Source organism: Carassius gibelio, chromosome B7 (assembly GCF_023724105.1).
Source record: "Carassius gibelio isolate Cgi1373 ecotype wild population from Czech Republic chromosome B7, carGib1.2-hapl.c, whole genome shotgun sequence".
Taxonomy (NCBI): domain Eukaryota; kingdom Metazoa; phylum Chordata; class Actinopteri; order Cypriniformes; family Cyprinidae; genus Carassius; species Carassius gibelio.
Window position 1 is genome coordinate 34,211,604 of NC_068402.1, and position 15,291 is coordinate 34,226,894.

The following is a 15,291-nucleotide window of genomic DNA, read 5'->3' on the forward strand; positions in this document are numbered from 1 at the left end:
ACTGCCTTTTTCTGTCAGATCGGGTATCGGTCAGATGAGGCCGATCCAAATCTGATATAGTTCGTATACTATTCTGTCTTATTGTTAAAGGGGTCGTATGATGCTTATTTAAATATCATTATTTGGTGTAACAGAATATGTTGACATGCTTTAATGTTCAACAACACATTATTTTTCAAATACTGTACATTATTGTAAATCCCTCCTTCTGACAAGCACAGTCTGCTATGATTGGCCAACTGACCCAGTGAATTGTGATTGGCCGAACACCGTAGCACTCGTCAGAAATGTAACACCTCTTTGCATAATCGCAAGCTTCATCTTTCAAAATAAATGATGTGATAAATAATAAACGAATGCATGAACATTTGGGCGGCATTACACAAATATTTCCACATAGTGACGTCGACACGTGGGGGCATGTTTGAATGAGCCATTTTAGGGGGGCGTGGCAATCTTAACTTTGATAAAGAATATCTCTTTGGATGTGAGACTTTAGGTTGCACCTCTATAAGTGTGAGTGAATCAAATGTATTTTCTTGAAGAGGCTTTCATTTTCACATTTCTTTTTAGTTGCTTTAATTGTTTAAATTGCTTTCACACATTTTTTGCCCCTCTTTTGCCCAAAATTTTGCTTTAACACGAATTTGTTGGGAACTTTTTTTTTTAATTATGGTAGCATTTTTACTACAAACCACCAGGTAATTTCTAACCCTGGTTGGAGCTTAACTGCAGGTCCGTGGCCTTCCATGACTAGGATTAGACACCCCTAAGAGAAGATAATATAATTTGACCAAAATCTTTGCATAGTATCCCAAACATACGGTACTGTTGCTAATTGCTTGCAAGCTCAAGGTTAATGATAAGGTTTTGTGTGTGACCTCCCAAGTTGCAGCAAAATCATAAAAGCAGTTCATTATATTGAATAATTGAATCTTTTACTATACAAAAATTATCCTCCTTCGGTTCTGTTCTCTTGAACCCATTGAATAGGAAGGCAATTTTATCTGCAAATAGCTTTGTAAAATTTCAATGGTTCACATAAATAAAATTCACAGCTTTAGAGGAAACCTGTCCACTTGGGACTTGAGGGTAGGATCTTTTGACTGAATACCCTACCAACTACCCAGAACTAATTAGCAACCACACAACAACTATGTACCCATGTAGTAACACCCTGGCATTGTGGGGGTGAGTTTTGTACCATATTTTGTTTGGGATTACAGGAAGCCAAAGATAGCCTTTGTAGCTAGCATTCAGATGAGATTCAATGGAAATTGAAATGCATTCCTTTGGGAGAATGAAGGATTCTCCTTTTTTCTCAATCTGTATCTTGAGACCAAGCCATGTTTATACCACAACTCAACAGACAAATGGTTTTACACAAGTGAAACAGCCCCATTATGATTTGCTGCATTAATGACTCGTGCATATTTTTAGACCTTTGTTTATGATAGATAGAGATAAGCTGTTAGAGGAAATATAAATAGGCAAATACTCAACTCTCATTGGCTGTTGATGGTTGGTCTCATATTTATTCTGCAAATAAGGGATTTTTTTCTGATGATGATACTTTCAGATGTTGTTTTTGTTGGCAGTGCCCATCACTGTAGCGGTATTTCTGTATATGTGATGCCATCAGTAACTGTTATTTTGCTGTAGGGAAACATTTCCTCTTCAACCTCTCTGAGAGGCAGGAACGTGAGATGTGGTTTTGTGATAAGACAAATGCCAGTGGGAGGAAACGTGCATATATTTTGCCAAGCAAATGTCACACTGTGGTTAAGAGGTTCATATTCCTCCATTCTTATATATATTATTTGCTGCTTCTGTTGTCCTCCATTTGTTAGTTGCTTTGGATAAAAGCATCTGCTGAATGATTAAAAGGTAATTTGTAAATGTGATTCCAATGTTAAAAATAAATTAGTTGAAGTAATTCAAAGAGTAGGCTTCAACAAAAATATAAGTCATCGAACAAACTGGAAACTCGCAACAGGTGTGTCTTTAAGGTTTGTTATCATTATCATTTCCCTATGAAGATTTTATAATTTGACATGACATTTCCAGGTCTTGAAAACACTTAAAATTGGCCAACCTCCTATATCCAGGGTTTTCTAGACAGTGGGAATCCTAGTTCTTTAGAGAAAATAAAACCGTTGTTAAGTGAGTAAATTAAAATAAGTATCTTGATTTTATTTAGTTTGGACTTGGATGCTTGTTTTGTTATATTTTATACGATTTAAGTCATCATGAGAACTTCTTGGAAGCATGGCTTGAAAACGAAAAAAAAAAGTACTTTTAAGATATTTAAAAAGGTATACTGTTGTTTACACACACACACACATAAGCTATCTATGATGTACAGTTAATAGTTTTCTTCTCTCCACAACAAATCCTCTAAAGGCTATGCATTCAGGCTATAAAAATATCAATCCAAAAACAAATTTATTTAAGGTGAAGCAGTGCAGGTGTGTGTGATCTGTTGAATTCATCTTATGCTATCCTCTGATGAACTGCCAATAGCCCCTTTCACACTGCATGTCGGACCCGCAATATTTCCGGAACATTGCCGGGTCGCCTTCTGTGTGAAAACAATCACGTCCCGGGATTGATTACCGAATTGAACCCGGGTCGGGGACCTAGTAACATTGCGGGGTTCGACCCGGGACGAGCGCTGTGTGAACAAAAGCCAGATCTAATTCCGTGTCGAAGTGATGACGCGTGTTATCGCGCCACTCTTTTACCGGCTGTTTTGAAGGAAGATCAACGTTCGCGACGAAAACATATGTGCAAACTGTAATGAAGCAGAGATCAGTTAGTTCCTCACTTTCCGCGCTAACGCCGAGATCGTTTGCTTGCTTCAGTGAAAGTATTACGTGCCTAGCATTGTCGACTTTGTATAATACAATTTAAACACACCAACTTGAGTTGGACACTTAATTTTTTTTTTTTTTTTTTCAATTATCACATAGAAAAAATCAGCAGGAATGGGTTTCTTTCCATTAATTTTTTTTACTTTACTATCAGAAGGGTCACCCTTTTATTCAGTCTTTCATTATTCTCATTGCATTCATTAGGAGCTCAGTAACAATTAAGATTATGGTAATTTTACAGTACAATGACATTACCTTGGGTGTATTATGGCAGAAGTGAAGACTGTACTGTTCTGCCACTGTATAAGCTTGTTTCCTCATACGTGTGTGTGTGTGTGTGTTGTCTGTACAGGACTCCTCTGCTGTATGTCAGTTCACACGCTCACAGGGTGAGCAGACTTCACTAAAGCGAACTCATAGTTTTGTGACCGAGTCTGTCGCTCCTTTTATCTTCCCTCACACACGCTCTCGGCCCCCGCTCATCCCCGCCATGTCCGCCCTTCCTGAGGAAGAGGAAGATTCCCCAGAGGAGCTCAACAGTACATCCAGCACACCCTCCACAGTAAGTCGAACTATCTTTCACATCACATCAGGCTACATGCACGCTGTCGGTCCAAATCTAAATATTTGTGTATCCATTCCTCTCTTTCCTTCTCCGTGTTCTACATTGCTTTCTATGGCAGTGGACTTGCAATTTTTTTGCAAGCACAAAAGAGCCGGTTCTGGATACTGGTTCTGCCTAATATTCAGACTTGTCACCCATTTGATGACCTCTATAACTAGTCTGTCTAACAGTCCCACCAGTGGTTGATATATAACTGACCAGATCTGGCTAATCAAACACAGATTGACTACATTTAGTGTTGTGTAACTAGCAGTGCAAACATGTGCCCTAACCACATTGCATCTGACACATGATCCCTATAAAGATGTTCATCTGACGAGGAAGAAAAGCGCATGTAATCTTTTCCTGACAGACAACATTCCACTCTCTAATCAAGATTCAGATATTATCAGTACCCTAATGCCACAGAATGGATATTTGCAATCCTACTAGTTTAATAATGTCACGTTACACAGTGAAAAAAAAAAAAAGTTCTTTGCTTGATGGTAGAAGAGTAAAAAGAAGTTTGAAATACACAAGCAGCAATATACACTTTGTGTATATTTGCTGGAAGCGAAATGTAGATGACTATGTAAATATGTTCTGCACACTGTCCTTTCAATAACAAAATGAACACATTACAAAATTGCGAAAACAGTAGTTAAGAAAGCATTTGAACATTGGATATGTAGCTGCTGTGCAATTCAGTCAAGTCATGTCACTTTTATTTATTGCATTTTATACAATAGATTGCTTTAAAGTATTATTAAACGGTATTACACTTATTCAGCATGAAAAAACAATGCCAGTGTCATTTTCAGTTTACTTACAATTGATAGTGTAAAACAGCTCTGCACTTTGTGTGTAAAGAAGGCGGAGCCAGTAGCACACCTAACTGTTATGTAGTTGCCATGGACCAATGGTAGTTTGGCATGATTTTATTTGTTTGAAATGGCATCACACCAGTTTGTTCTTCAATTTCGCTTGAAGTATATTAGGCTCTTGACGAATGTCTTTCTATCATGGCCTGTGAGTGAGAAGAGCTATTGCTTCACTGACGACAAGCTTCAGGATTTACTGTTCTGTTTTCCTTTTGGAGATCACAGATCATTTCAACATCAAAGCCTGTCAAGGGTTGTTGTTTCATTACAGCCATTATGTTATTCTTGAGTGAGTGCAATCCACTCATGCTGTGACTCATAAAGGTTGGGATTCAGATAAGACCACTCTTAAAAATCATATTGCACTTCAGTAATCTAATCCCAGAATAAAGGCCAAGCAAATAAAGTTTCCACTTTGTACTGAAGTACTAAACTCAAGAACTTTAGCACGGCGGGATAGTTCTTCTGTATAAAAGTATGACAGCACTTGATGGTATGTGGCATGTTGTAAATCTCTGTCAGAGATCACTTCCCGATGCTATTTGAATGTTTTAGGTTTTTTTTGCTCTCCGAGAATGAACCTCAAAATTAACTGGTATGAATAAAAGAAGACGAGAGCATAAAGTCTCTGTATGCAGACGACTTGCTCTTATATATTTCCGACCCATCTGAATCCTTTCCTCATGTCCTCAAAATGTTTGATATGTACAAATTTACAGAAAAGTGAAATGTTTCCCATCATCAATGCTGCCTGAGAGTTCCCTTTCTCTTCTCTCCCATTTAAGGTTTCCCAATCATTTACATACCTCGGTATACTTTTTCTAAACATTTTACTAAAAACTTCACCCGTTTATTGGAGCGAGTTGAACAAGACTTAACGCACTGGGCCACACTTGCTTTATCAGTCGCAGATCGGATAAATTCTGTCAAAAAGAATGTGCTGCCTAAGTTTAACTATCTGTTCCAGTTTATCCCAGTGTTTATTCCCAACTCATTTTGTGAGGCTGGATTGTGCTCTCACCTCATTTATATTGAATGGCAAACCTGCTAGAATGAGTGAAGGTCTTCTACTAACTAACGTCCTAAGCCACTGGACGGAATGTTTTTGACTAATTTTCAATGTTATTATTATTGGACTTCAAAAATTCTCCAGATACTGCACTGGCTCTATGAAGATCCTGGAGAAGAAGCCCTTTCATGGGTAGCAATGGAGTCTGCCTCATGCTTGCCTTCTTCACTAGCAGCTTTAGTTGCTCCCCTTTCCTTTTCCTATGTCAATTCACTAAAAATCTACTTTTATGATCTATGCTTAAAATCTTCATTTTGGCTGGCAAACTACGTCCCTTAAATCCCCTGTTTATTGTAATCATGTCTTTAACCCCTCAATAACTGATAAGTCTTTTACATCTTGGCATGTTGATGGTATAAGGGGAATTAATGACTTGTACTATTAGGGGTCTTTCTGCTCGTTTCAGGAGATGTGTTAGCAGTTTAATACTCCAAGAATATTTATTTTTCCAATTATCTCCCTGTTCTCCATTTGATAATTTACTGGAGAATCCTTTAAGATGGAAGGCCAGTATATCAACTCTGTACTGTAAAAATGTTGACCCTAGTCTATACATCCCTTTCACAAATAAAAGTTAGGTGGGAAGACGGTTATTTTCGAAATGGTTATTTTGGATGAAGACTGGGAATCAGTCCTAAACAGAATACATACATCTTCAGTCTGTGCAGGACTATGGACTTCTGCAGTGCAAAATTGTACGGAGGGTACACTGGATAAAGCTTACACTCTCCAAGCACTTTCAGCATATACTGTTGATCCTGCTTTTAATTGCTGTAAATTTACCCCAGCATCTCATGCACATTTAATTTTATAGTATCATACAGATTGTGCATTTCAATTGATTCACTTTTGATTACTTGTTTATTTAATTGTGGTTTTTGTTGTTCTGTTCTATCAAGTTTGTCTTGTCTTTTTTGTTTTCTTATTTGTAATATTGTCCTAAAACTCATAAATAAAGCTTAAAAAATAAATAAATAAATATTTACAGAATTACGCAATAAGGGAAAAAAGAAAAACAACAGTGTAATTGGACTATTGCAAAGACTAATATTTAGCTTCCTCTTGTAAAGGGGATGTTATCGCAACATGTTGTTTTTCCCTTGGGATAAAACTAAGGGTTTTGAGCTGGTGTGTGTGAAATTGTTTGTGCAGGGACTAAAAAAGTGGACTTGCTGCACAGTACAGTTGGGAAATTTCCCACACTGCCTCAGGACTGAATGCTGTGGTTGAAAAATCATCACATCTTACTCTTAATTAGTCTTATTCTCTGGTCAAAATATGCATTTACAGTAAGTAATGGGGTGTGACGAGATCCGACTGCTCTCGCGAGAATGTGACGATATCCTTAACCAGACCTTTCAAATATATTTGCATTACACTGGCTTAATTTTAATTCATTTGACTTCAGTTTAATGCGGAATGTCACGGAATTTATAATATAATATAAACGGATATTTGTGATGTTTATTATTAGTTATGTTAGTTTTGTTATTTTTGTGCAATTACTTAATAGTATTTGAAATATTAACTTGAGTCAGTTGAGTTCATGGCAAAACCTTCTGCAGTGATTACATTTATTACTGCATAAAATTAAATAGATGTTTAACCTCTTAACTGTCACTCACATTTTTGAACATAGACTTGAAAGTCCATGGGCCCTATCTTGCACCCAGCGCAATTGACTTTGTACACCGACGCATGTGTCATTCCTATTTTGCACCCGCGCAAAGCGCGCTTTTCCCGCGCACTTCGCTAAACTAGTGAATGAACTTGCGCTCCCTGGGCGGTTCAGCGCAAAAAAGGAGGCGTGTTCCGGCGCAAACAATCCCTGGTGCTATTTTGCTGTTCCATTAAACAATTGCGCCACTGACCAGAAAAAACCTAGTCTAAAGTCAGTTGCGCGTTGTTCATTATGCTATTTTAAGGGCGCATGCTTGACCATAATGTATAGCGTGCACAACGCGCATACACTTTGCTCATGTAATCTACACAGATGCAACAGTTATTTTTGCAAATCATAAATTGTTACACTAAAAAAATATTAACACATGAGATGACGGAAATCATTGTGGTGTGCCACGAAGATGTGAAAAAATAGGCATAAATCTAGCTTACAAATTATTCAGGCTTATTGTAGTAATTAAGGATCAGACCTGTTTGCCCAATAGTGGCAAGACATATATGTATATAAGGACATCTGACAAATTGTGGCTATTTCCTCCCACGCCTGTTTAACCGACGCTATTTTGGGTGGGTTTCTCCCATCCCCATACAACACAACTTCTCTGTCTTTCACTGCTCTTACAAGAACATCAGTCTCCTCGGCTGTGAACCGCTCCTGGCGTGCGCCTGGTAAATACGCCATAATAATAGCAATCCATAATGGAACTTGCGCACCTGCTTTTAAAAGGAATGTTGGATGACGCTCTGATTGGTTTATTTCACGTTACGCCCAAACCACACCTATGAATAATGAAGCTACTTCAGACCAACCCATTTTAGATTTGCGCCGGGCGCAAGAGCCATTTATCCCGCCGGGAAAATAGCAACAGCGCCGAGACCCGCCCACAAAGTTACTTGCGCTTCGCGCTTTGACACTTGCATTTCAGATCGTTAAAATAGGGCCCCATGATCCAAACCTATTTTTTTTTATAATTCATGACTGAAAACATTTTGTAACATGACTTTGATATGCTATGTATTCTGAAATCCCCTGTCATATTTTCTGACACAAAAACATTTTTGCATTGTGCCAGAAATGAAACCCTTTAGTATAGGGTCCAATTCACACTAATAACTAGTTGCTTATTAGCATTTCTATTATTAACATATTGGCTGTTTATTAGTGTTTATAAAGTACATATAATGCATGACATCCATAATCCTACCCAATACCCTAAACTTAACAACTACCTTATAAACTATTAATAAGCAGCAAATAAGGGGTAAATTTAGCCAAAAGTCATAGTTAATGGTTAGTTAATAGTGAGAATTGGACCCTAAAATAAAGTGTGACCGAAAATGGTCATCATTTACTCACCTTCATGTTGTTCATGTTCCTTTCTTCTGTTGTACACAAAAGAAGATATTTTGAAGAATGTTGGTAACCAAACAGTTGCTAGAAGCCATTGACTTCCATAGTATAGAAAAGTAATTCTACCAAAATCTCGGTCACCTATGTTCTTCAGAATATCTTCTGTGTTCAAAATAAATGTGTTCAAGCTTTTGTGTTACTTGCTGCCTTTTTATTCCACATTTCTATTTGTATCACGTCAGTGAGTTAAAACGGGAACAGGCCAGATCACATCTACTTTAATGGGAACATTCCCCAATTCTACTTGAATTAACATTTATCATGCGGAATGTGAATATCTAACAAAATATTTTGAAGTCTGCAAAGTAAAAGTGTCCATTTAAAAAAATGTTAAACCCTCAGCCTCACTGCTCTCCAAGAATGTGACCAAAAGCATTACAGCAAGCCAGTGAAGCATCCATTTTTTTAATGTGTTTTTTTTTTTTTTTTTTTTTTTGCAGTACGCTCCAGTTGAAAGCAAGATAGTGAATGTAACCATGACTCCACCAGCTATTGTGCTTCCAAGACAAGTCAGCAATCAAGAGCCCTGTCCACTGGAGAAAGCAAGGTATTCAAAAATCCTAAATGTCCAATCTTTAAACGCCAGCTTTAGTAATTCAGACAATTAATCTCATAAAGAGTCACTATTTGAACTTAAGCGGAGTATAAACCTGCTCAGTTATGTTGAGAATTTGTTGGTTTAATGTTTAATTTTTATTATTTTTTTTAATCTGTGTCAGACCACACAGCCCTAGGCCTCGTCTCTCCCGAAACTCTGCATCTTCATGTCCCATCACCACAGTGGGTATGTTCAACTACGCACTCCAATGTGAAAAGATACTGCTTTAGATATTTATCTAGTATTTAGAGACATTTGTTTTCAAATGGCACATTATAAGATAATGTACTGTATGTAAATGTGTTTAAATTTAGTTAAAGCATTACAGCTGCAGTAGGGAAGCTTAAAATAACATTTATGAAACGGAGTCATTTCCTCTTTTTTTCTGTTTACTTACTTCCTACTTTGAGATGAGTTGGCGTTGGTGTTACAGTTGTGTTTAGGTTGTGTGTGTGTGTATTTGTGTTTGAGATGATGATGGACACATGATAGACCTGTTGAAGGATCAGCTTCCTGAGCTGCAGTTATCTGAAGAGGATCGTCAGAAGAATCTGGAGCTGCTCGATGAGGCCAAGAAAGTCAGCGATCGCTTCCTACAGCGCAGAGGCCGACGCTCCACCTGTAGCCTCACTGAATCCCCAACAGGTACAACAACAAAATTATTACTTTCCCATCTAGGACAGTGTTTCTCAACCGGGGGCCTTTTAAAAATATTTTTTATACTGTACAAACTGTATATTCTATGGCCCTTCACCAACCCTACACCTAACCCTAATCCTCACAGGAAACTTTGTGCATTTTTACTTTCTCAAAAAAACTCATTCTGTATGATTTATAAGAGTTTTGAAAAATGGGGACATGGGTTATGTCCTCATAAATCACCCTCTCCTTGTAATACCTGTGTCATACCCATGTCATTATACAGAGTTGTGTCCTGATATGTCAAAAAACAAGAGCACACACAAACACACACAGCAGATGAAATAATTATTGAACACATCACCATTTTTCCAAGTAAATATATCCCTTAAGGTGCTGTTGACTTCAAGTTTTCACCAGATGTTGGTAACAACCAAAGTGATCCATACATACAAAGAAAACAAAACAAATAAGTTCAGAAATTAAGTTTTGTGTAATAAAATGGAATGACACATGGAAAAAGTATTGAAATACTGAAAATTATATAATACTTCATACAAAAGCCCCTGTTTGGAGAAACTAGTGGCATGCATCGCTCAGGTGTGATTGTGACCCATTCTTCCACACAGTCTTCAAATCTTGAAGATCCTGTGGGTCTCTTCTGTGAACTCTGATCTTATTCTCTGTTGGATTCAAGTCAGGTGATCGGCTGGCCATTCTAGCAGCTTTATTTTCTTTCTCTGAAACCAGTCGAGAGATTCTTGGCTGTGTTTGGGATCATTGTCTTGCTCAAATGTCCACCCTTGTTTCATCTTCATCGTCCTGGTACTGTAGGGTTTGGGACTGAACCAGCTAATATTAATTTTCACTGACGATGGGCAGGACTGCTTTCTAATTACTGATAGATTTAAGCTGGTGTCTTGGCTTTTCATGCCTTTTTGCACCTACCTTTCTTCATCTGTTCAATACTTTTTCCTCATGTCTCATTCCAGAGCCGTAGATCACTGACAAGCTACGCAATATCGCATTCAATTATTCGCACAGCCCTAGCCAGAAGTAAGAAATAGTTTAGCGTAAATGTGTTAAACAATAAAGGGCATTTGTGTTAAAACACTGATCTGGGATCTTTTTCATTCATTTTATTTAACATTTTGAAGCTTAGCAAAACTAATCTTTCGAGGTTAATCATGCAGTGCTTTTCTAGGCAGTTAGACATTTTCATTTCTTCGTGAATACAGCCTTTTCTAGTATCGTTTTTTTTTTGTGCATATCATGTGCATCTCAAAATGATTTTGTTAACCGACAGCATATGGTCAACTAAACATTTGTACAAACAAAGAACAACTGAAGATTTTTGTATATAAACATAATTTTTCATTGATATTAATAATGAAGGAAACTTCTTTCATGTGGTGAATGCCATTGTTTTTGTTTCACTGTGTCCATGTTTTTGAAATGTTTATTTCAGAAGCAGCTTGTTTATTTGTAGCTTTTGCGACTTCCTTGCTTATCAGATTGTAACATCATGTACATGTCCATATGTCCTCAAATGTCTTGTGCACAAGCCAAAAGTCCTCCTTTATCCTGCACACAAACTACAGCTTACCGACTTGAGCGTAATCACAGGCCGATGAGAGATGAAGCAAAGTGATATCAAAATTTGAAATCATGATGGTCAGTGCATGTCCAAAAATGGGTAACACTGTCTTTGGGTTACAGCTCTCTCTCCGAACCCAACGCCATGCTCCTCCCCCCAACCCTCCAGAAGCAGTTCCCTCTCCTCACCCTCACAGCTAGGTACCATGCTGTGCTTTCAGTCATGTTTGGCCACAGAGATCCCAGCCATGGTTGGTCTAAGCTAAGTGTTTTGTTTCTCCACCAGGTCCTGAGGTCACCTCAACTCCTCCAGCTAGTCCCTCCATAACTAAGGTGAGCACCACTTCAGATTCCTTTGATGTTGTGTCCTCCTGGTGATGATAAATACTGGATTGTTTGTGTTTGTGTATGTGTTCAGCATTTGGAGGTACCATCTACCCATGAGCAAGGGGACACCAGTAAACCAGAGCAGGAGGTTTGTGTAACAAATGTTATATCTTCGGCTCTTCTTGCTTGAATCTTCCTACTCCAGTCTTTAAGATATTAAAACATTTAAATGCGTGTGAGTTAACATTAAATTGGCCATATTCTTCATTGTTTTATTTTTACTTAGAATCTTATTTAAAGTTTTTTGCAGCGAAAACAGTCACAATGTAGTTGATCGTGGCCATTTCTGTTCTCATGTTTACATTGTCGGACCAAAATGATCAGGACCTTCATGAAAAGTATATTTTTAAAGAATATACTTAAGTGTAAAGTTGTGTGTAAACTGAATGTTTTTTGGACACTTGTATGTATGTTAACTACATTAAACTAAAATGTATAGTTTACATTTACATTTAGGTAGCTGAACTTTAGAGTGCTTTTTTCTTTACCCAATTAAGTACATCTTTATATTTAATTTCTTAATTACTTTTGTCTTTGCAATATGGTTAAAATTTACTTATGAAAACTGCCAAGCATTTAGGTGAATTAAAACAGATCTAAAAGTAATTTCTGTTTAAACACATTTATAATATATTCAAAATTACAACATATTTTAACATATATTTGTTAGTACACATTTAATGAATTGGTGCATTTACAATATTGTAAATGCACCAATAACTTGAAATGGAATAAACAAAACAGGTCAAATTATAATCAAGTACTTGTACTTTAATACTGTATGTTAGTCAACACATCCAAATAAGTATTTTAAAGCACAATTAAATATTCTGATCTTTAACAACCATTTAAAATGTATAAACAATGTAAAATAGTAGGGGTGTTACATTTCACTAATTTTATCGATTTATCGATTACAAACCCTGACGATGTATATGCGTCAATCCTGAAAGATGATTTTTGAGTCGCCGATCTCGGACCGTAATCGATTAAAAGCGCTAAGAATCGAATTAATCGCGATTTCTATAGCGATTCATTGCTTTAAAAATATATACACATTTCATTACTACAAGCACAAATTAATGGAGACCTTGAACAGCATCTCTCCTTCACTCGTTCCACTATTTATCACCCGAGAATTTCACAGGATTGCACTCACGCTCTGTTAGTCTCTGACGCTAAATCGAAGCATCTAAAACATATGCACAGTTCCATTGAATGATAAATGGGTTTTAACAATGCTGATGAACTGAATGTATGTAGGAAACTGTTGAAATAACCACAGCATGAACAACGACCTTGAAATAAGAGCGCAAGGTTTAACTGATAATCTGATGCATGAAAGTAGCGTTCGTTGCTTTAGCAAACAGACATCTGGCCGTTTTCTTTTATAATAATCATTCGCTGATGGAGTGAAAAGGTTTAATAGCTTCTGCTATAGCATTTTATTTTGTGAAAATGAGATAAAGACGTGCCAGGCTTTATTTGCAGCTAAAATGAATAAAAGCAGAATGAACTGATGAAACTTAAAAAAAAACACAATAAATAAAATTTATTAATGTAGTGCTAATCGACATCATTTATTATAGTGCTGAAACTACAAAGTATATTTCTACTTTATTCTGTGCATAAAATTTAAATAATTGCTAATTAAATGTAGCATATAAAACAATCATGAAATTATAGATTACAAATTATTGATTATTGTCCAGCAGTGTATTTGATTTCTTACAGCTAATAAAAAAGACAAGAATTCCTTGTAAAAAATAAAAATAATAATTATAATAAATAATAATAATTATGATAATACATAGGCTACATACATACAATTATTGTATTTGACATTTCTTTCACTTCTGAAATGATGGCTATGCCCCTGGTGTGACAAAATGTTAGTTTATAATACTTTTAAAGCTCTTTTTTTTAAATCTTGGCTTACATACATTTTTACGTATGCCATGTCATGCCATAGCATCATCAAACTAGCATCATTAACCATGGAAAAAACCTATGGTTTTGTAACCATAAAGGCTTCTGTGTAATTTGCCTCCTGACTAAGTATTTAAAGAATTTAGGGGAAGCATTTAAATAATCGTGTGAATGCACTTAAAGAATGCAGAATTGAATCATTTATTATCGAATCTAATCGAGTTGAATCGTTCTAAATTTGCAAAAATAGTTCTTGAATCGAATTGAAAACCTAAGAATCGTGAATCAAATTGTTTTCTATACACAGTTTTGTAGAAATTAGCATAAATGTAATTTAATAAACATGACAACATTAACAATATATTATATTAAACTATGTATTTAATGCATACACAATACAATAGAAATAAAACAAGTTTTGCATTATATTATATTAGCAGTAACCTAGATAAATGTACACCTGATTTAATTGAATGATTTAATGAATAAAACGGTTATAAACTGAACTGTATTGAAATGTTGTTCTGAGCGTTTTAATGCACTCGTTCTTTCTCTTAATCCTTAATCTCAATCTCTTGTTCCTCTTGTTTTCTCAGACCGTCACGAGGCTAGTAGATTGGATGCCCAGTGACAAGCGCAAGGTATCCTCAGGGACTTTAACCCCGCGTTATGCCACCGCTGTACCAGCTAGAGATCCCCCTGTGTTTCAGAAGGAGAAGCCAGACCATCATGCACCAGCGGACAAGGGGAATAACACTGAACCTGCGGCCCAGAAAAAGGAAGAGACTTCTGGCTGTGGCATCAGTCAGCCTCCAGCTACAGGGGTAGCCAAACCCGTCCCCAGGCCACCCACACAGCAAGCCCCATGCACAGCCGAAATCAAAACAATAGGGGCCTTCCCTCCTCTGATGAGAGCCGTCTCCTGGGACATGGTGGGCTCCATGAACATGAGGAATGCGGCTCCCAAAGGGGAGGACAATCTCTCCGAGCAATCAAGGGAGTCTCTGTTAAAGTCCTCCGGGTACAAGGACTTCCCTGTGCCACCTGGGAACGTTCAAAACCTGTCCAAATTACGTGAGGTAATGCTTTGTTGTCTTTGGCCAACCTGGTAACCATGCTAAGCTTTTAACGTTCCTTTTATGGCTTTCTCTGAGTTTGAGCCCAGTTGGCAGAGTAAAGGGAATGAGATGTCCCCGATTTAGTAAAATCACTAGAGTTTTCATTCCTTGTCTAGGAGCACAAACTGATGCGTAACCAGAGCATCTCCAGCCCGAAGCTTCCTGACCTGAATGAAACGACCGAGCAGGAACGAGGTATGTTCATCCTCAAGTCAATCCAGGTCTGCATGACTTTCTTCTTTGCACCGCAAAATAGGATTTGAAGTCCAACCAACATTGGAACCTACATTACGACATTTCAGAGACAAAGCAAGCAGATTATTTTTTAAGTCAAAACTTTACATTGTCGCTATTTGAGCTGTTGTCAGATTAATTTCTGGTTTGCATGTTACTGACATAAACCATGTGTAAACTGTCTCTTTCTGACATCTCACATCATGCAGAAGTTGCTGGGTTTATTGGAAAATGTCTAATTTTACAGAGACAGAATCAGAAAGTCCACC

General features: G+C 37.1%; 1 protein-coding gene across 6 annotated transcripts in view; it reads left to right on the forward strand.

Moving 5' to 3' along the window:
• Positions 1 to 15,291, forward strand: part of LOC127962041 (inositol 1,4,5-triphosphate receptor associated 1) — a 50,315-nt gene that overhangs the window by 18,701 nt on the left and 16,323 nt on the right. For 5 of the 6 annotated variants that reach the window (XM_052561457.1, XM_052561459.1, XM_052561456.1 and 2 more), the window contains exons 5-13: positions 3,226 to 3,435; positions 8,962 to 9,068; positions 9,241 to 9,305; positions 9,591 to 9,764; positions 11,478 to 11,555; positions 11,641 to 11,687; positions 11,773 to 11,829; positions 14,267 to 14,749; positions 14,905 to 14,983. In XM_052561457.1, coding sequence (XP_052417417.1) covers positions 3,364 to 3,435; positions 8,962 to 9,068; positions 9,241 to 9,305; positions 9,591 to 9,764; positions 11,478 to 11,555; positions 11,641 to 11,687; positions 11,773 to 11,829; positions 14,267 to 14,749; positions 14,905 to 14,983 — 1,162 coding nt within the window. In that variant the 5' untranslated portion in view covers positions 3,226 to 3,363. The remainder of the gene's footprint in view (positions 1 to 3,225; positions 3,436 to 8,961; positions 9,069 to 9,240; positions 9,306 to 9,590; positions 9,765 to 11,477; positions 11,556 to 11,640; positions 11,688 to 11,772; positions 11,830 to 14,266; positions 14,750 to 14,904; positions 14,984 to 15,291) is intronic. The other variant, XM_052561458.1, reaches the window with a different exon arrangement.